The 23184-nt window shown below is 38.2% G+C and overlaps 1 protein-coding gene across 1 annotated transcript in view; it reads left to right on the top strand.

Annotated features, from left to right (window-relative positions):
* Positions 1–23184, top strand: part of SLC27A2 (solute carrier family 27 member 2) — a 55522-nt gene that overhangs the window by 9328 nt on the left and 23010 nt on the right. The window contains exons 2-4 of the mRNA XM_067746843.1: positions 7905–8114; positions 11718–11876; positions 14199–14323. Of these exons, the coding sequence (XP_067602944.1) occupies positions 7905–8114; positions 11718–11876; positions 14199–14323 (494 nt within the window). The remainder of the gene's footprint in view (positions 1–7904; positions 8115–11717; positions 11877–14198; positions 14324–23184) is intronic.

The following is a 23184-nucleotide window of genomic DNA, read 5'->3' on the forward strand; positions in this document are numbered from 1 at the left end:
CACCTGGACAAAGACAGTAAGATGTGAGAATTATGGGTACACTCACTTCCCATAGATCAGTGTGGTTAGAGGAAAGGGGACAAGAGGTAGATAGAAGGAGATGACATCAGAAAAGTTGGGGAGGGGGCCATAGACTGTGAAGGACCTCAGGACCTCACACACTGCATAGAGAGTGGCTTCTGTCACAAAGGAAGCCATTGAAGGATTTTAAACAGGACAGGAACAGGAAGTTGGGGAGTGCTGTCACTGATATTGGAAGCAGGGAGAGGTTAGAGGCAAGGAGATCAGTCAGGAGGCAACTGCAATGATCTAGCTAGGAAATAATGAGGGTCTGAACCAAGGCATTGGCAAGGGACATTAGCACTCCAGTTACTGTTTTTACAACAGTAATATTTTTGATGATCTTCTCAAAATACTGAAGAACTACAGAGGAGTCAAAATACAAGAGGAAAGAAGAGTTAGGAGAGAAGAGCAACAAAAGGGAGAAGCTGATCTGATGGAGGTTGAAAATAAATTGACGTAGGGACTTCTCTGGTGGTGCAGTGGTTAAGAATCCACCTGCCACTCTCTCCACCATGTAAGGAAACAGCAAGAAGATGGTTATCTGTACACCAGGAAGAGAGCTCTCACCAGAACCTTACCCTTGTGGTACCCTGATCTTGGACTACCAGCTTCCAGAACTTTTGAACTCTAAAAGAAGGTAGGTGGACAATCCTGCAGCCTGTGGAACAAAAAACACACTCACAGAAAGACAGACAAGATGAAAATGCAGAGGGCTATGTACCAGATGAAGGAACAAGATAAAACCCCAGAAAAACAACTAAATAAAGTGCAGACAGGCAACCTTCCAGAAAAAGAATTCAGAATAATGATAGTGAAGATGATCCAGGACCTCGGAAAAAAAATGGAGGCAAAGATTGAGAAGATGCAAGAAATGTTTAACATAGACCTAGAAGAATTAAAGAACAAACAAACAGAGATGAACAATACAATAACTGAAATGAAAACTACACTACAAGGAATCAATAGCAGAATAACTGAGGCAGAAGAACGGATAAGTGACCTAGAAGACAGAATGGTGGAATTCACTGCTGCGGAACAGAATAAAGAAAAAAGAATGAAAAGAAATGAGACAGCCTAAGAGACCTCTGGGACAACATTAAACGCAACAACATTCGCATTATAGGGGTCCCAGAAGGAGAAAGGACCAGAGAAAATATTTGCAGAGATTATAGTTGAAAACTTCCCTAACATGGGAAAGGAAATAGCCACCCAAGTGCAGGAAACTCAGTGAGCCCCGTACAGGACAAACCCAAGGAGAAACACACCGAGACACATAGTAATCAAACTGGCAAAAATTAAAGACAAAGAAAAATTATTGAAAGCAGCAAGGAAAAAACGGCAAATAACACACAAGGGAACTCCCATAAGGTTAACAGCTGATGTCTCAACAGAAACTCCACAAGCCACAAGGGAGTGGCATGATATACTTAAAGTGATGAAAGGGAAGAACCTACAACCAAGATTACTCTACCCAGCAAGGATCTCATTCAGATTCGATGGAGAAATCAAAAGCTTTACAGACAAGCAAGAGCGAAGAGACTTCAGCACCACCAATCCAGCTCTACAGAAAATGCTAAAGGAACTTCTGTAAGTGAGAAACACAAGAGAAGAAAAGGACCTATAAAAACAAACCCAAAACAATTAAGAAAATGGGCATAGGAACATACTTATCGATAATTACCTTAAATATGAATGTATTAAATGCTCCAACCAAAAGACACAGGCTTGCTGAATGGATACAAAAACAAGACCAATCTATATGCTGTCTACAAGAGACTCACTTCAGATCTAGGGACACATACAGACTGAAAGTGAGGGGATGGAAAAAGACATTCCATGCAAAAGGAAATCAAAAGAAACCTGGAGCAGCAATACTCATATCAGAAAAAATAGACTTGAAAATAAAGAATGTTACAAGAGACAAGGAAGGACACTACATTATGATCAAGGGATCAATCCAAGAAGTAGATATAACAATTATAAACATATATGCACCCAACATGGGAGCACCTCAATACATAAAGCAACTGCTAATAGCTGTAAAAGAGGAAATGGACAGTAATAGAATAATAGTGGAGGACTTTAAACCTCACTTACACCAATGGACAGATCATCCAAAATGAAAATAAATAAGGAAACAGAAGCTTTAAATGACACAATAGGTCAGATAGATTTAATTGATATTTATAGGACATTCCATCAAAAAACAGCAGATTACACTTCCTTCTCAAGTGCGCATGGAACATTCTCCAAGATAGATCACATCTTGGGTCACAAATTAAGCCTCAGTAAATTTAAGAAAATTGAAATCATATCAAGCACCGTTTCTGGCCACAATGCTATGAGATTAGAAATGAATTACAGGGGAAAAAACGTAAAAAACACAAATACATGGAGGCTAAACACTACGTTACTAAAATAACCAAGAGATCACGGAAGAAATAAAAGAGGAAATCAAAAAATACCTAGCGAAAAATGACAATGAAAACACAACAATCCAAAACCTATGGGATGCAGCAAAAGCAGTTCAAAGAGGGAAGTTTATAGCTATACAAGCCTACCTCAAGAAACAAGAAAAAATCTCAAATAAACAATATAACCTTACACCTAAAGGAGCTAGAGAGAGAAGAACAAACAAAACCCAAAGTTAGCAGAAGGAAAGAAATCATAAAGATCAGAGCAGAAATAATGAAATAGAAACAAAGAAAACAATAGCAAAGATCAATAAAACTAAAAGCTGGTTCTATGAGAAGATAAACAAAATTGATAAACCATTAGCCAGACTCATCAAGAAAAAGAGGGAGATGACTCAAATCAATAAAATTAGAAATGAAAAAGGAGAAGTTACAACAGACACCACAGAAATACAAAGCATCCTAAGAGACTACTACAAGCAACTCTATGCCAATAAAATGGACGACCTGGAAGAAATGGGAAAATTCTTAGAAAGTTATAACCTTCCAAGACTGAACCAGGAAGAAATAGAAAATATGAACAGACAAATCACAAGTAATGAAATTGAAACTGTGATTAAAAATCTTCCAACAAACAAAAGTCCAGGACCAGATGGCTTCACAGGTGAATTCTGTCAAACATTTAGAGAAGAGCTAACCCCATCCTTCTCAAACTCTTCCAAAAAGTTGCAGAGGAAGGAACACTTCCAAACTCATTCAACGAGGCCACCATCACCCTGATACCAAAACCAGACAAAGATACTAAAAAAAAAAAAGAAAATTACAGACCAGCATCACTGATGAATATAGATGCAAAAATCCCCAACAAAATACTAGCAAACAGAATCCAACAACACATTAAAAGGATCATACACCATGATCAAGTGGGTTTTATCCCAGAAATGCACGGATTCTTCAGTATATACAAATCAGTCAATGTGATACACCATATTAACAAATTGAAGAATAAAAACCATATGATCATCTGAATAGATGCAGAAAAAGCTTTTGACCAAATTCAACACCCATTTATGATAAAAACTCTCCAGCAAGTGGGCATAGAGGGAACCTACCTCAACATAATAAAGGCCATCTACGACAAACCCACAGCAAACATCATTCTCAGTGGTGAAAAACTGAAAGCATTTCCTCTCAGATCAGGAACAAGACAAGGATGTCCACTCTCACCACTGTTATTCAACATAGTTTTGGAAGCCCTAGCCACGGCAATCAGAGAAGAAAAAGAAATAAAAGGAATACAAATTGGAAAAGAAGAAGTAAAACTGTCATTGTTAGCAGATGACATGATACTATACATAGAGAATCCTAAAGATTCCACCAGAAAAATACTAGAGCCAATCAATGAATTTGGTAAAATTGCAGGATACAAAATTAATGCACAGAAATCTCTTGCATTCCTATACACTAATGATGAAAATTCTGAAAGAGAAATTAAGAAAACACTCCCATTTACCATTGCAACAAGAAGAATAAAATATCTAGGAGTAAACCTACCTAGGGAAATAAAAGACCTGTATGCAGAAAACTATAAGACACTGATGAAAGAAATTAAATATGATACCAACAGATGGAGAGATATACCATGCTCTTGGATTGGAAGAATCAATATTGTGAAAATGACTATACTACCCAAAGCAATCTACAGATTCAATGCAATCCCTATCAAATTATCAATGGCACTTTTTATGGAACTAGAACAAAAAAATCTTAAAATTTGTATGGAGACAAAAAACACCCCAAATAGCCAAAGCAGTCTTGAGGTAAAATAAACAGAGCTGGAGGAATCAGACTCCCTGACTTCAGACTATACTACAAAGCTACAGTAATCAAGACAATATGGTACTGGCACAAATACAGAAACATAGATCGATGGAACAAGATAGAAAGCCCAGAGGTAAACCCAAGCACCTATGGTCAAGTAATCTATGACAAAGGAGGCAAGGATATAAAATGGAATAAAGACAGTCTCTTTAATAAGTGGTGCTGGGAAAACTGGACAGCTACATGTAAAAGAATGAAATTAGAACACTCCTTAACACCATACACAAAAATAAACTCAAAATGGATTAGAGACCTAAATGTAAGACCGGACACTATAAAACTCTTAGAGGAAAACATAGGAAGAACACTCTTTGACATAATCACAGCAAAATCTTTTTTGATCCACCTCCTAGAGTAATGGAAATAAAAAACAAAAATAAACAAATGGCACCTAATAAAACTTAAAAGCGTTTGCATAGCAAAGGAAACCATAAACAAGACGAAAAGACAACCCTCAGAATGGGAGAAAATATTTGCAAACGAATCAACGGACAAAAGATTAATCTCCAAAATGTATAAACAGCTCATGCAGCTCAATATTACAAAAACAACCCAATCCAAAAATGGGCAGAGATGTAAATAGACATTTCTCCAAAGAAGACATACAGATGTCCAAGAAGCACCTGAAAAGCTGCTCAACATCACTAATTATTAGAGAAATGCAAATCAAAACTACAATGAGGTATCACCTCACACCAGTTAGAATGGGCTTCATCAGAAAATCTATAAACAACAAATGCTGGAGAGGGTGTGGAGAAAAGGGAACCCTCTTGCACTGTTGGTGGGAATGTAAATTGATACAGCCACTATGGAGAACAGTATGGAGGTTCCTTAAAAAACTAAAAATAGAATTACCATATGATCCAGCAATCCCACTACTGGGCATACACCCAGAGAAAACCACAATTCAAAAAGACCCATGCACCCCAATGTTCATTGCAGCACTATCTAAAATAGCCAGATCATGGAAGCAACCTAAATGCCCATTGACAGACGAATGGATAAAGAAGATGTGGTACATATATACAATGGAATATTACTCAGCCATAGAAAGGAATGAAATTGGGTCATTTATTGAGACGTGGATGGATCTAGAGACTGTCATACAGAGTGAAGTAAGTCAGAAAGAGAAAAACAAATATCGTATATTAATGCATATATGTGGAACCTAGAAAAATGGTACAGATGAACTGGTGTGCAGGGCAGAAATTGAGACACAGATGTAGAGAACAAACGTAGGGACACCAAGCGGGGAAAGCCACAGGGGGATGGAGGGGGTGGTGGTGTGATGAACTGGGCGATTGGGATTGACATGTATACACTGATGTGTATAAAATGGATGACTAATAAGAACCTGCTGTATAAAAAAAATAATAAAATTCAAAAAAAAAAAGAGAATCTGCCTGCCAATGAAGGGGACACAGGTTCGAGCACTGGTCCGGGAAGATCCCACATGCCGTGGAGCAACTAAGCCCATGAGCCACAACTACTGAGCCTGTGCTCTAGAGCCCGCGAACCACAAGCACTGAGTCCACGTGCCACAACTACTGAAGCCCGTGTGCCTAGTGCCCGAGCTCCACCACAAGAGAAGCCACCGCAATGAGAAGCCCATGCACCACAATGAAGAGTAACTCCTGCTCTCCGCAACTAGAGAAAGCCCGTGCGCAGCAACAAAGACCCAATGCAGCCAAAGATAATAAACAAATACGTAAATTTATTTATTTATTTTTTTTTTTAAAAAAAGAACTGAGGCGAAGTACATTAAGGAATGATGGCCAATAGAAACTCCAGGAGAAAACTGTTCAAGAAGGGAAAGATGATTATTGTGTGTTACTTCGCTCTGCAGTCATATTTACAAATAATTACATTGTCATAATCTTGTCAATCCTGATGATTGGTTCTAGAGCTTCTAGAGCCAGCACACAGACAAAGCTAGGAAGACAAAATTATAGTCTCAGAATAGATGTAAATACCATTAACCCAGACGATAAAGTGAAGATAATAACTGTTGGGGGTGGACAAGGGGGATGGGGATCAAAAATGATAAGTCAAGAGGGAGAAGGAAAAGCACATAATTTGGTGATGGAGAAGTGATTGCTAGAAGAAACAGTGAAAAAAACTTGAAAGTCATTGCCTCTAGGCAGCAGGTTTATTTGTGAGATAAGGGCCTGTTGATTTTCATTATAAACTCTTTCGTACTATTTGATTTATATTTGTCAGGTGTATGATTGTTTTGGTTAAAAAGTTTTAAAACTTTTTAAATGCATCTATTGAGATGATATCTCATGTCTTGATGGAGACATCATACATAAACATGTGAAAAACAAAGCATATAAGATGAATCAGGTTTAGCCTCCCTAAGGTAATTCCCTGGGATATTGAGTCTCCTTCCTATTAAGGATAGGCCTATTCACTTCAGTTATCCCCATTCAAGACAAATAAGCTTAAAGACCATCTCATCTTATGGTTTAGCGACACAAAAATCCAAGTAGCAAACCTGAAATGTGGTTTGCATATTATATGAATGCCTTTTACATTTTTTGGCCTAGGGCTTCCCTGGTGGTGCAGTGGTTGAGAGTCCGCCTGCCGATGCAGGGGATGCGGGTTCGTGCCCCGGTCCGGGAAGATCCCACATGCCGCGGCGCGGCTGGGCCCGTAAGCCATGGCCGCTGAGCTTGCATGTCCGGAGCCTGTGCTCCGCAATGGGAGAGGCCACAACAGTGAGAGGCCCGTGTACAGCAAAAAATGTTTTGACCTTGACCCACTGTAAAAACTACACTTTTGTGTGACTCAGCACACACACACTCACATAGCTGAAACGAAACTTAAAAAAAAACCTCTTCCTGTGTGTGATATGCTCTGAAAATTTCTATTTCATTCTATTTTATTTTTTAGAATAATGGTCACTTTAAATGATTTTAACAATCCACTGCTGTATTATGACCCATAGTTTGAAAAACATGCTAATCGATCCATTTTTTCTTAGGCCAGAGAATGTGCTTGTGAGATTTGGAGCTTATGTCCCAGATCAGCTGAACCTTCCTAGTAGAACTACTTGTTGCTGATATGTAAAAAAAATGTGTTATATAAAGTTAGCTTCTATCATCTTTGTTAGTAGCATGGCTTCCCTGCTTTCATTTCTCTTTTTCCTTAAAATTTTCTTTTTTTTTATCACTGGTCCTGTGGGGCACATATTAGGAATAACTATATATATATATCAGATATGCATAAAAGTCATACACTTACATAATCTTGGTTTTTACCCATATGTCCATTTGTTTGCACTTGCCATGTAAAATACAGACTTCAGCCAACCATCTGCTGCTTATGAAACCATTAAAACCCAACCTCCCCTCAAATATTGGGATCTTGGGATATTTTCAAATTTGGTAAATTCCATGTTAAAAATGCATAACTCTAAGTATCACTATATCTACACGTTTTAGCAAAGTTTAGGGAAAACAAAATCACTGCAAAATTTATTGCACTAATAGACTTGAATGAACTAATTTAGTTTGTTTGGATTTTTTGTCTCATTAAATTAAGAACTACAAGAAGCTGTTGAAGAGGTGCTGCCAAGCCTGAAAAAAGATGGTGTGGCCATCTATTACGTGAGCAGAAGTTCTAACACCGATGGGGTCGACTCTTTCTTAGACAAAGTGGATGAAGTGTCAACTGAATCCATCCCAGAGTCCTGGAGGTCGGAAGTGACCTTTTCCACTCCTGCCTTATACATTTATACTTCTGGAACCACAGGTAAAAATAAAGAGAGGATTCTCCAAGAAATGGACCTATCCTGAAAGTGTTAAATGTTAGGTTAGATTTTCAAATGCTCTCTTTCTTCGGCAAAACTAGTCAGATAACTAATACTTCAGGGGATTTAGCTCTTTGCCTGTGGGAACTGATCTTGTTTCATAGCATATGAAACCATTTGGGTTTCTCTAAGCTATGCACACCTCCCCCTACTTGGTGTATAGAACAGATAAAGAGGTTAACCAAGAACTACAAAAATAGTTTTGATGATGGATAAGATTTGGCACTGAATAGGTTGTTGGAATTTTTTTAATGATTGCTGCATTTTGATTATATTATATCCAGAGTCCATATATAATGTATAACCAATTATAAATGGACCACCAAAGAAGACTGCAGAACAATAATGGGGTTATATTTATACAAATATTTTGACCACTATCTTTCCAAGCAAGACTGACTTGGAGCTGTTGGTGCTGTGGGTGTAGGATGGCTCTTAGCTGAGGGCCTAAAATAATGTATTTCATCAAATCTAGGATTCCTTACACCTTCAGTGTAAGCTGCACCACTATTTTGTAAGCCACTAAGAGAAAACACTGCCAATTATCGGTGTTGCTGGAACCCTGCTACATGGAACAGGCAATATTAGAGGTAGGATGTTCTAGGTGCTCTTTTAGGAGCTTTACGGCATTTGTTCATACAATTCTCCCATCACTCCCACCCACAATTGCAGGTGGGTACTACTCTTATTCCTATTTTACAGATTCAGAAACCGATGCTTAGAGGGGTTAAGAACTTTCCAAGATCAGAAGTAGAAGTGTCAGGATTCACCTTGGAAGGCTGACTCCACAGCTCATGCAACTGACCACTCTACCAGAACACCTCCTAGTTCATCCATTTAACAGCTATTTGGTGTCTGCCTATTCTAGGCCAGGGGAAATGTTACCAAAACGTAATCAAATGAAGCCTGAGTGATATATTTAAGAGGAGGGCAGGAAGCTATCCCCAGCATGCTAATTATTAATATTGGGAAGTTGACTATGTGAATCATTTATCTCTTTTGGTTAAAATTTTAACTTAAGCAGGTAATACAAACATGCATTCTCCTTGTAAAATTCTGTTAAGACCGTACAGAAAACCTGAACGGACTTTTTGGCCAACCAACAGATAACGGTTCCTTTGAGCCTCATGAGGAGGGGTGGCTGGGGATGACCTATTAAAGCTGATTCCCAGAGCATAATGTCTGTCACTGTTTTGTCAAAAGTTATATATCGCCATGCCAACAGAATGGTAGGATGACACAGTTAACCAAATGCTTCCACTACATCCAGACACTACGATAATATATGGAAATTTTACCTTCATTTTTAATAGAATGGTAAAACTAAACTGAAAACTTTGGTTTGGGAAATAATTGAGATAAAACAAGCCCTTTTAGTTAGTGACTGGGTGTTCTAGTCTTAATACTATTGTAGGTAAGTATATAGTATTAAGACACTTCTTCACAATTGCAGGTTTTGACATCAAATATAAAACCCATTTTAGGGGAAAACGAGAATAAGCCGTCTTTAATCCTATAATTCAGAATTTAGATTTAATTGGAATATAATTGGGTTGATGTTTATGTTACTTTTCTTCTTCTCTCTGAATATAATATTTGTTAACTTACTCTTCCAAACATTAATTAAAAGAATTCATTTAAGCAATCAGAGAACAAAATGTTTTCCTTGTTCCTCAAAGGCAGTCAGTAGCACAAAATTATATAATAGTTACCAGATATTCTTATTTCTTCATTAAAAATTTTAATTAGGAAAGTTTCTGAAAGTACTTCAAACCAGCAAAGGATGTGCATTTCTTTTTGTTCTTTTTTTTAAATATAATTCAGAGCTTTTACTATCTGGACAATTTTTTTCCAAGGTGAATACAATTGATTTATTGATGCTTTCTTCTGTTTCAACAAAGACCATGAATTGTGAATTGTGTTTATGATGATGGTAGTTTGCCAGCCATACTGCTTTGCCTTATAACAAATTACTTTTATTCAGGCAATATGCCGCTAAGGTACCATCAAATATTGAAGCATCTGAATCTACAGAGAATTGCCTTCCTCTTCCCAAAGCCAGTTTACCCACTCAGGTCTTAAACTCTAGCCCCAGCCCCTTGGTAATGACTTCATGCCCTTCCCAACTGAACTGACTCCCATGGGAAAAAATATAAGCATACTCTTTTAATTGAGTCTTACAAAAAACTTACATAAATTATAGTTAAGAAAATGCAACTGTACTTAGTGTAATAAAACTACACTGAGATACCATTTTTCACCTTTTAGATTGGCAAAAATCCCAACATTTGAAAGGATACCTTGGAAGGGCTATAAGGAAACAGGTGCACTCAGGTATTACTGATGGGAGAGTAAATGCCTTATAAATTGCCTTATAACAGGCAATGTGGCAGTGTCTATCAAAATTACAAAGACATATCTTTTGACCTAGCAGTCTCACACCAGCAAATTTATCCTACAGATGGAGCGTCATTCATAGTGCACAGTGCCATGTGGGCCAGGTTATTCACTGCAGCGTCATTTGAAATCGCAAAATAATATGAATAAATTATAACACACACACAAAGGACTTGATGCAGCTGAGAGCGAGAGTAAATGAATGAAAAAATAGGAGAAAGTTCTACATACAAATATGGACAGAACTCCAAAATACATTAAGTGGAGCAGGGACAAGTGCAGAAAAGTGTGCTTTTTTTAAAATGGGGGAAAGAGCAAGAACATATGAGTAAATGAGCTTATATTTGTATAAAGAAACTCTAGAACAGTACATAAGAAATTCATAAAAGTGGTTATGAAGGAAGGAGATAGGATGGATAGGCTATTTACTCTTTCTGAATCTCAGCTTTCTCATCTGCAAATTAGAGAATATAATTCTACTTATTAATTATGAGAATTAAATGAAATTTTGAAAATACAGTTGACACTTGAACAATGTGCAGGTTAGGGGGTACTGACCCTCCACACAGTTGAAGATATGCATATACCTTATAGAAGGCCCTGCATATAGGTTCCTAGGTATCTGCAATTTTTCGTTCATGGATATATTTACTATTGAAAAAATCCTCATATAAGTGGCCCCGAGCCATTCAAACCCCTGTTGTTCAAGGATCAACTATACCTTGCAAGGTGGTAGACCAGAGCAGAAATTCAATAGACATTCTTTCCTTTTTTCTCAACTTACTACTGTAATAACCATCTAACTCAGAGATCAGCAAACTATGGCCTGTGGGCCACAAACAGCCCCGCCACCTGTTTTGTAAATAAACTTTTCTGGCAACAGAGCCAAGTTTGTTCCTTTTTGTGTGTGGCTGCTTTCAGCTATAATAGCAGAGTTGAGTAGTTGCAATAGAGACTATGACCCTGCAAAGCCTAAAACATTTACCATCTGGTTCTTTACAGAAAAAAATTGCCAACTTCTGGTGTAACTGAATGCAATCCTCTAATCACCAGCTGATGAATCTTCCTAAGCCACATCTCTCTCCCAGACCACATGTCTATAAATGACCACTCTTGGTTCACTCATGGCTTCTCTTGTGTTTACAAAGGTCTCCCGAAAGCTGCAATGATCAATCATCTTCGCACTTGGTATGGAGCCAACCTTGCTGCTACCAGCGGGATAACGGAGAATGACGTAGTCTATACCACCCTACCCTTGTACCACAGTGCTGCGCTTTTGGTTGGCTTACATGGATGTATCCTGACTGGTAAGCTTTTTCTCTCAACAAGGTGTTGGAGCCCAGTACACGTTCAATGTGCTCATAAGGAAAAGTAATACAAAATTTGCTACTTTCCTGTGTGCCCAGAACGGTGTTTAATTCCATGTTGATAACTAGCTTGTTTGGCTCACAATAGCAAGTATCCAAAAGAATTTATAGGGAATTCCCTGGTGGTCCACTGGTTAGGACTCCACGCTTTCAATGCCAAGGGCCCGGGTTCAATCCCTGGTTGGGGAACTAAGATCCCACGTGGCAAAATAAATAAATAAATAAAAAGAATTTATATTTTCTCATGCCTGCTTGTCTAGTAATATAATGCTATAATTGTTCAGTATATCAAAAAGGAAACTTCTTTAAAATATTTTAGGTCTTTATCCAGGTTAAGGTACTTGATCCTTTGATTTCATAAATAATTCTCCTATGTCATTTCTGTCTTCAGAAATCTGCATGTTGATCTCCATTAGCATCTGATTTAAACTTCTCATTCAGTTGTCCCATTCTACTTTATTCTTCCCTACTTCTGCAGGTCCTCAGCTCTGGTCAGAATACATAGCTTTCCATCTCTTCTCTCTACTTCTGAAACTTTACCATTTAAATTAGAATTGCCATCCTTTCTCCTGTCAGTAGGATTTCTGCCCTTTGTGTATATAAAGTCTCAGTCCAATATCCACCTCTTCCAGGAAACCACGTCTAAGTTTCTAACTAAGCTAAAAACTTAATTTTTTCTGCCATGTGACATTTTATTTTAAATAATTATTTATTATATATAGTAGCATATATGCATATGCATATACAAATACATATATGACTCTCCAAGCCTCTGCTCCTTTCCCTCATCAACTTATTGATCAGCTATAAAACACTTAGCCCAGCATCAGTACCAGTCTCCAAATCAGCAAGGAATGCCTGGGTCTGATCATATTGTTGGGCCCTTCAAGAACAGGGTGACTCTGAAGCTCTCGTAGGGACAAATCAATCACTCACACATTTGCTATTGATATATGCTAAAAAAGAAAATATAGTATTTTTTTAAATTTCTCCTAAAATATTGGACTTTTGTATATTTAGGAGTAGAAATAAACTAATAACGTGAAAAATATTTGTGACATTTTTTAATTTCACTTTACTACATTTCATACCTATCGTTAGATTGGATATGATAGATATATTGTTTTTACCCATTGTATTAGTTTCCTATTGCTACTGTAATAAATTACCACAAACCTAGTGGTTTAAAACAACACAGGTTTATTCTCTGTTTTGAAAGTCAGAAGTCCTAAAATCAAGATGTCAACAAGGCTGCATTTCTTCTGGAAGCTCTAGGGAAGAATCCATTTTCTTGCCTTTCCCAGTGTCTGGAGGCTGCCTGCATTCTTTGGTTTGTAGCCCCTTCTTTCATCTTCAAGCATTTCACACCAATCTTTTGTTTCTGTCATCCTTTCTCCTTCTGCCCTTGATCTTCTTGACTTCCCTTTATAAGCACCCTTGTGATTACACTGGGCTCTCCCAGACAATCCAAATAATCTTCCCATTTCAAGATCCTTAATTTAATCACATCCACATAGTCCCTTTTGTCATGTAAAGTAGCAGAGTCACAGGTTCTAGGGATTAGGATGTGGATGTCTTTGGGAACCATTATTTTGTCTACATCACCCATCAGAGAAGAATATCGCCTGCTTGCTGAAGACTCTGGCTCTCCATCGCTTATAAAACTGTCAGGCTCCTCCACCTGGCACTTACAAACTCTCCAGGATTGCACCCCTAACTGATTCCCCAGTTTCATCTTCCTTGACCCACCCAGCCTTCACCACTCTAGTCACAGGCAAGCAGAGTCTTGGCCATCCCCCAACCTTCTGGACTGTCCTGTCTTTATGTTCATGCTTTTTCCTCCACCAGGAATTCTCTCATCTTTCTCGATATTCACTTCTCAAGACCTAATTCAAATCCTATGCCTTTCTCAGCACTTGCCCCCAAGCAGAATTAGTCTACACACACACACACACACACACACACACACACACACACACACACACACATGCACCCTTAGGGCCTCACTAAGGGTGTGTTTATTGCACACTGACTCTTAGAAAAACTTGTGTCTTCTCCCCCATTAGATTGGAAGCTCCTATAGGACAAAACTGTGTCTTATTTATTTTTTTTGCATTGAATATAATTGGTAACTAATACTTGTTTGTGAATATAATTCATATATAAATTTTTTTAAATTTATAAATTTCAAAAGTGACAAATATAATTAGGGACTTTTTTGGTAGCGTTTCTTTATTAGTACTTTCTATGCCTTCTCTGTAGGTGCTACTGTTGTTTTGCGGTCCAAATTTTCAGCCAGTCAGTTTTGGGATGACTGCAGAAAATATAACGTCACTGTCATTCAGTATATCGGTGAACTGCTTCGGTATTTATGCAACTCTCCCCAGGTAACACTCCCCATGTTTCATTATCTTTTCGAAATGCATAAGATGGGAATTCAAGTCACTTTGGGTCATGCTAGGTTTCAGCTGCTTCTCGTATATCGGTTTTCAGTTTACACAACAGTTACTTTTCATGATAAAGAGCCTGGCACCACACCTACCACAGGGGATTTACCAGATGGCAGCTGCTGTAATAACATTATTATTCCCTACCTTTGTACCTGTTTTCACATCTGACCCTCTACCTAGCATATCCTCTGCTTCTTTCTCTACCTGTTTAAACCCTACTCACGGTCAAAGCCCAGTTCAAATGATACCTCATATGTTAAACTTATTTGGGTCACCCCAACAAAAGTCATTGCTCCCTTCCCCTACCTCATTTGTTTTCTCCTCCTTTGTGGCCCTTGTCAGATTGCAGGTGTTTGTCTTCACGCCTCCCATCCTTCCTAGGCTGTAAAATCTTCGATGGCAGGGACCACATCTTATCTCCCTGCCCTCTCTTATACCACAGGCATGCAGGAAACTTTTACTTAATGTTGCTTAATGAATAAACCCCCATATGGCTTTGAAACCATCTGACAAAATCTGTTACCAAGCTTAGAACAGATGCCCCAAAGGTAAGTAACTCCAACGGCTTTGGATCTGCCCTATTTGCAGATATCCAGATATCTTGAAGGGGTTGTTTGAAAGAGTTCCTTCTGCCCAGTCCCTCAGCTCTCATCAGAGAAGGCAGCCTGCCTGGGGACCAGATGAAGGTTTCTCAACAGTGGCACTGCTCATATTTGTGGCCAATTTATTTTTTGCTGTATGGACTTATCCCATGCACTATAGGATGTATAGTAGCATCTTTGGCCTTTACCCAGGACATGCCAGTGGTACCCTCCCCATCCCCCCAGGTCGTGATAATCAAAATGTCTTCAGACATTACCAGATGTCCCCTGGCAGGCAAAATCAACCCCAGATGAGAACCACTAGACTATATAATGCAGTAAACTCACAAGATTCTACTTTCTTTAATCCTTTCACTCATCATAAGAAAACAAACTCAAAGGATCACTAAGTTGATCAATTGCTATTTATAAGAAACTGTTATGTTCAATTTATATAAAGGCTACCTCAGAGATATTGCAGATTCAGTTCCAGACCACCACAATAAAGCAAATATCACAATAAAGCAAGTCACGTGAATTTTTTGTTTTCCCAGTGCACATAAAGTTATGTTTATACTATACCGTAGTTTGTTAAGTGTGCAATAGCATTATATCTTTAAAATGCAGTGTACATACCTTCATTTTAAAATACTTTATTACTAAAAATGTTAACGATCATCTGACAATGCCAGTTTGCCAAAAACCTTCAATTTGTAAAAAAAAAAAAAATGCAGTATCTGCAAAGTACAATAAAGCGAGGTATGCCTGTAACAGAAGCAGTGTAACATAAAGAATTATAAGATGCTCTTGCCTTAGTTCTTTCTCTCCTCACTTCATTCAGTCTCTGCCCACATGTCACCTCATAAAAGAGACCCCTCCTACAAATTCTCAAACATACCACCCTACCCCTTACCATGCATCTCGTGGGTTACAGCTTTTCGTGGCACTGTCACTTCTGACATAGTGCATGTTTATATGACTGTTATCTTTCTCCTCCAGTTAAATGAAAGCTCCATGCACCAGCTTTGTTGATTGCCAGATCCCCAGCACCGAGATCTGTATCTGGCACATCCTATGTGTCAACAGATTTTGCTGAATGAACCTCTAAATTCTTGCCCCTGAAAGATGTATAACTGACTTGAGGGAAGTAATGTGTTCCCCCAAGATGTTTGTGCTTAGCACATATTATTCTGATTCAGGGGGTACGTTCAACAGATTTATGAGGGTCATAATTAGCTGTAAGCTGGGTGAGGACCTTTCCCATAGCATGGGGTGAATCTTGAGGACATTATGTTAAGTGAAATAGCCAATCACAAAAAGACGAACAGTGTATGATTCCACTTATATGAGGTACTTAGAGTATTCAAAATCATAGAGACAGAAAGTAGAATAGTGGCTGCTTAGGGCTGCGGGGAAGGGGGGAATAGGGAGGTTAATGGGTATGGAGTTTCCATTTTACAAGATGAAAGGAGTTATGGATATGGATGATTGTGATGGTTGCATAACATTATGAATGTATTTAATACCACTGAACTGTACAGATAAAATAGTTGAGAGTAAATTTTACGTTGTATGTATTTTACCACAATTTAAAAAAAATCACAACAGGAGACCCAGGTTCTATGAATTTAAAGGGAGCTTAAAGAAAGATTGTATCAAAAGGACTTCTCAGAAGTGGATACAAACAATCTTGCAGTCTGCAGAATGGAAACCACAATCACAGAAATTTAAACAAAATGAAAAGGCAGAGGATTATGTCCCAGATGAATGAACAAGATAAAACCCCAGAAAAACAACTAAGTGAAGTGGAGATAGGCAACATTCCAGAAAAAGAATTCAGAATAATGATAGTGAAGATGATCCAGGATCTCAGAAGAATGAAGGCAAGGATCAAGAAGATGCAAGAAACATGTAACAAAGACCTAGATGAACTAAAGAACAACCAAACAGAGATGAACAATACAATAACTGAATGAAAAATACACTAGAAGGAATCAATAGCAAGAATAACTGAGGCAGAAGCACAGATAAGTGACCTGGAAGACAGAATGGTGGAAATCACTTCTGTGGAACAGAATAAAGAAAAAAAAGAAAAGAAATGAAGACAGTCTAAGAGACCTCTGGGACATTAAATGCACCAACATTTGCATTATAGGGGTCCCAGAAGGAGAAGAGAGAGAGAAAGGACCTGAGAAAATATTTGAAGAGATAACTGCTGAAAACTTCCCTAACATGGGATACAAAACAGTCACCCAAGTCCAGGAGGTACAGAGAGTCCCAGGCAGGATAAACCCAAGGAGGAACATGCCGAGACACATAGTAATCAAATTGACAAAAATTAAAGACAAAGAAAAAATATTAAAAGCAACAAGGAGAAAATGAGAACATACAAGGGAACTCCCATAAGGTTAACAGCTGATTTCTCAGCAGAAACACTGCAGACCAGAAGGGAGTGGCATGATATATTTAAAGTGATGAAAGGGAAGAACCTACAACCAAGAATAGTCTACCCAGCCAGGCTCTCATTCACACTTGATGGAGAAATCAAAAGCTTTACAAACAAACCAAAGCTAAAGAATTCAGCACCACCAGACGAGCTTTGCAACAAATGCTAAAGGAACTCCTCTAGGTGAGAAAGAGACCAGCAACTTAAAACAACCTTGTACATATATAGACTGCTATATCAAAACCTCATGGGAACAGCAAACCCAAAAACTACAATAGATACAAACACAACACTAAAGATGGTAATCAAACAGTAAGAGAAGAGAACTAAAGAAGAAGGGAAGAAAAAAGACCTACAAAAACAAACCCAAAACAATTAAGAAAATGGCAATAGGAACATACATATCAATAATTACCTTAAATGTAAATGGATGAAATGCTCCAACCAAAAGACACAGACTGGCTGAATGGATACAAAAACAAGACCTGTATATTTGCTGTCTACAAAAGACCCACTTCAGACCTAGAGACATATACAGACTGAAAGTGAAGGGATGGAAGAAGGTATTCCATGCAAATGGAAACCAAAAGAAAGCTAGAGTAGCAATTCTCGTATCAGACAAAATAGACTTTAAAAAAAGATTGTTATAAGAGACAAAGAAGGTCACTACATAATGATCAAGAGATCAATCCAAGAAGAAGTTATAACAAGTCTAAATATATATGGACCCAACATAGGAGCACCTCAATATATAAGGCAAATACTAACAGCCTTAAAGGGAGAAATTAACACAGTAGTTGTGGGGAACTTTAACACCCCACTTTCGTCAATGGACAGATCACCCAGACAGAAAATCAATAACAAAACACAGGCCTTAAATGACACATTGGACCAGATGGACTTAATTGAAATTTATAGAGTTCCATCCCAAAGCAGCAGAATACACATTCTTCTCAAGTGCACACGGATCGTTCTCCAGGACCTGACCACGTGCTGGGCCACCAAGTGAGCCATGGTAAATTTAAGAAAATTTAAATCATATCAAGCATGTTTTCCAGCCACAATGCTATAGATTAGAAATAAACTACAAGGAAAAAAACTAAAAAACACAAACACTTAATTGTGTTTGGAGGCTAAACAATATGCTACTAAACAATCAATGGATCACTGAAGAAATCAAAGAAGAAATCAAAAAATACCTAGAGACAAATGAAAATGAAAGCACAACGATTCAAAACCTATGGGATGCAGCAAAAGCGGTTCTAAGAGGGAAGTTTATAGCAATACAATCTTACCTCAGGAAACAAGAAACATCTCAAATAAACAACCTAACTTTACAGCTAAAGAAACTAGAGAAAGAAGAACAAACAAAACTCAAAGTTAGTAGAAGGAAAGAAATCAAAGATCAGAGCAGAAATAACAGAAATAGAGATAAAGAAAGAAAACGATAGCAAAGATCAATGAAACTAAAAGCTGGTTCTTTGAAAAGATAAACAAAATTGATAAACTTTTAGCCAGACTCATCAAGAAAAAAAGGGAGAGGATTCAAATCAATAAAATTGGAAATGAAAAAGAAGAAGTTACAACTGACACCACAGAAATACAAAGGATCATAAGAGACTACTACAAGCAACTGTATGCCAATAAAATGGACAACCTGGAAGAAATGGACAAATTCTTAGAAAGGTACAATCTCCCAAGACTGAACCAGGAAGAAATAGAAAATATGAAACAGACCAATCACAAGTACTGAAATTGAAACTGATTTTAAAACTCCCAACAAACAAAATTCCAGGACCTGATGGCTTCACAGGCAAGTTCTATCAAACATTTAGAGAAGAGCTAACACTTATGCATCTGAAACTGTTCCAAAAATTGCAGAGGAAGGAAAACTCCCAAACTCATTCTGAGGCCACCATCACCCTGATATGAAAACCAGACAAAGATACCACAAAAAAAGAAAATTATGGGCCAAAGTCACTGATGAACATAGGCACAAAAATCCTCAACAAAATACTAGCAATCCAAATCCAAGAATACATTAAAAGGATCATACACCACGATCAAGTGGAATTTATCCCAGGGATACAAGGAAATGAATCAGTGTGATACATCACATCAACAAATTGAAGAATAAAAACCATATGATCATCTCAATAGATGCAGAAATATCTCTTGACAAAATTGAGCACCCTTTTATGATAAAGACTCTCCAGAAAGTGGGCATACAGGAAACCTACCTCAACATAATAAAAGCCATTCACAACAAACCTACAGCTAACATCATACTCAATGGTGAAAAGCTGAAAGCATTGCCTCTAAGATCAGGTACAAAACAAGGATGTCCATTCTCACCACTTTTATTCAACATAATGTTGGAAGTCCTAGCTCCAGCAATCAGAGAAGAAAAAGGAATCCAAATTGGAAAAGAAGTTAAACTGTCACTCTTTGCAGATGACATGATTCTATACATAGAAAATCCCAAAGATGCTACCAGAAAACTACTAGAGTTCATCAATGAATTTGGTAAAGTTGCTGGTTACAAAATTAATGCACAGAAATCTGTTGCATTTCTATACACTAACAACAAAAGATCAGAAAGAGAAATTCAAGAAACAATCCTATTTACCATCACATCAAAAAGAATAAAATACCTAGGAATAAACCTACCTAAGGAGGCAAAAGACCTGTACTCTGAAAACTATAGTAAGACACTGATGAAAGAAATCGAAGACGACACAAACAGATGGAAGGATATACAATGTTCTTGGTTTGGAAGAATCAATATTGTCAAAATGACTTTACTATCAAAGGCAATCTACAGATTCTATGTAATCTCTATCAAATTACCAATGGCATCTCTCAAAGAACTGGAACAAAAAATCTTAAAATTTGGGTTTGGAAGGGGAAATAAGATAGACCAGAACCCTGAAACAGCTGAATAGACTCAGCTCACCTCCCTTATGTTGTCTGTCTTCCCTCCAAAATTAGGTAACCTCTGTGGTTCTTTCCCAGCCTAAAATGTCTGTCTCTGCACCACCTCCATTCAGATAGAAAACAGAATGGAGGGGGGACTTCCCTGGTGGTCCAGTGGTTAAGACTTCATCTTCCAATGCAGGGGATGTGGGTTTGACCCCTGGTTGGGGAACTAAGATCCCACATGCCTCGTGGCCACAAAAACAAAACATAAAACAGAAGCAATGTTTTAACAAATTCAATAAAGACTTTAAAAATGGTCCACATCAAAAATATCTTTAAAAAAAAGAAAACAGAATGGAGGGGTGTGTAGCAGCACAGAGTAGAGAGTGGCCAGTTTGTCCAGGACAGGGGTAGACCAGGGGAAAGAGGGACAGAGAGCAGAATCAGGGTAGGTTTGCCAGAGAGGTGAGTTTTGAAGGGTGCAGAAAAGTTTTCCAGCCATGCCGGGAAAGAAGTGCTAATGATTAGCTGGAACAGCATGGCAGAGCAGTGGAATAAAGCACCTGCCATATTGGGAACTGCAAGCAGCATGGCAGGAGGCGAGACTGATTGGCTGGGCCAGGTAACAAGAGTTTTACAGTTCTGAGACTCAAGTGTGAATGTGATGATGCACCACGAAACGGCCTGAGAGTGATGTGGGAGGTGGTTTTTAAAGACAATCCCTTTGGGTACAGTGGGAAGATACACTAGACACAGAAAGCCCTCTTCTGTAAAACGAAGAAGTTGAATTTCACCCTTTTACTCCTGTCAATGGGTGCTTTCTTTTCTCCTCAGGGAGTCAAGCAGAAGTATAGCATATTAGTTGTTAAGGACATGGACTGAGGAATTTTTCTAAGGTGGTGAACAGCTTCTGCCCTTTCACCCCTTGGAAGTCTTCCCCAAAACGAGGAGGACAAGAAAAAGCCACACAAGTTCTATCATCCTAGAAACTAAGAGACATTGCAACCAGGAACTACATAGTACAGAGATTTGAAAGATGAAGGTCATTGCAATAGCAGGGCTGAGAGGGGTGAAACTTGAGAGGCAATTACCAACAAGAAGGAAGCTGATTGACTTCCTAAAACCTGAGAAATTGGAGGTACCAAATACAACTGAAGTTTGGATGAGGTACCAGGCTTGAAAACAGAAGAATTTTTGAAAGTCTGTGTATGAAACAGCTATACCTACTGCTCCCATATCCCACTTCTGTAGGAGACAGGAGGCTTATTCTTTGGAGAAGAGCTAGAGAAGCTTTGAACTCAAGGATCCCAAGAGCAGAGAAGGGCAGCAGTGAGGCACTGAGAGCAGAGATTGAGTAACTGTCTACTTACTGACCAGGGAGACCACAGCTCCCTTCCCCTGCCCAGCTTCCAGAACTCCAGTAGTCAGTTTATGCTTTCAGGCAAGAGAGCAGAGGAGGGTTATGCTTAGGAAGAACTAAACATTCTCAGAAAAGAAACTGGACATTGGCTCACTGCCCCATTACCAGACAATGCAGCCAACCTGGCAACAGCCCCTACCTACCACACAAAATGGCTCAAACATCTTTTTGTTGCTTTACTTCTAAATATGAACAGATGCCAAAGGAAAGCCTCTAACAGGAAAGATCATTTTCTAAAACAAAGAAAAAGCAGCATCAATTCAAAGAGCAGGAGAAGACTTCCAGAAATCAATAATAATATTCTTAGAAATATTAGAGATTTTATACCCATTAAACAAAAATAGTATGCTATCAAAAAACAAAACAGAGTAAGACCTCCTGAAAGATAAAAATACGATTTAAAAATTACTTAATCCATAGAAAGTTTGGAAGATAAAGTTGAGAAATCTTACAGAAAATTGGAGGAAAGACAAAGTGATGGACATGAGGAGAGACAAAATAAAAAAATTAGAGTATCAATCCAAAAGATCCAATATCTGATTAATAGGAAATAGGGAAAAGGACAGTGAAAATGGAGAGGAAATTATTAAAGAAATAATACAATAAAACTTCCCAAAACTGAAAGACAGATTGAAAGGGCTAATTGAGTACCTAATAAAATGAGTGGAATTTTTTTTTAATTCTTAAAATATACTATGATGATATTTAAGACTATCAAAAAAAGAGAGAGAGGGACTTCCCTGGTGGCACAATGGTTAAGAATCCACCTGCCAGTGCAGGGGACATGGGTTCAATCCCAGGTCCCGGAAGATCCCACATGCTGTGGAGCAACCAAGCCCGTGCACCACAACTACTGAGCCTGCGCTCTAGAGCCCACGAGCCACAACTACTGAGTCCACGGGCCACAACTACTGAAGCCCATGTGCCTAGAGCCCGTGCTCCACAACAGGAGAAGCCACCACACTAAGAAGCCCACGCACCGCAATAAAGAGTAGCCCCCACTTGCCACAACTAGAAAAAGCCCGCATGCAGCAACAAAGACCCAACGCAGCCAAAAATAAAATTATTTAATTGATTAATTATTTTAAAATGATTGCCTATTTTAAAAAAAGAGAAACAGAGAAGATTCTATAACAGTTGACTTGCCAACAGAAACACTCAAGCTGGTAGCTACAGGGAGCAGTGCCTTCAAAATTCTAAGTAAACACTATTACCTATCCAGAATTTCATATCCAACCAAATTATCAATCAAGTATAAAATAAGAATATTTTCAGACATTCAAAGTCTCAAAAAAATCTTACCTCCTGTATACCCTCCTTTAGGAAGTTCCTATAGAAAGTATTCCACCCAAATAGGAGAGTAAAAAAAGAAAAAGGAAGATACAAGATCCAGGAAATAGAGGCAAAGGGTATCCCCAGGCCTGGAAAACAA

The sequence above is a fragment of the Pseudorca crassidens genome, chromosome 1 (assembly GCF_039906515.1).
Source record: "Pseudorca crassidens isolate mPseCra1 chromosome 1, mPseCra1.hap1, whole genome shotgun sequence".
Lineage (NCBI taxonomy): Eukaryota > Metazoa > Chordata > Mammalia > Artiodactyla > Delphinidae > Pseudorca > Pseudorca crassidens.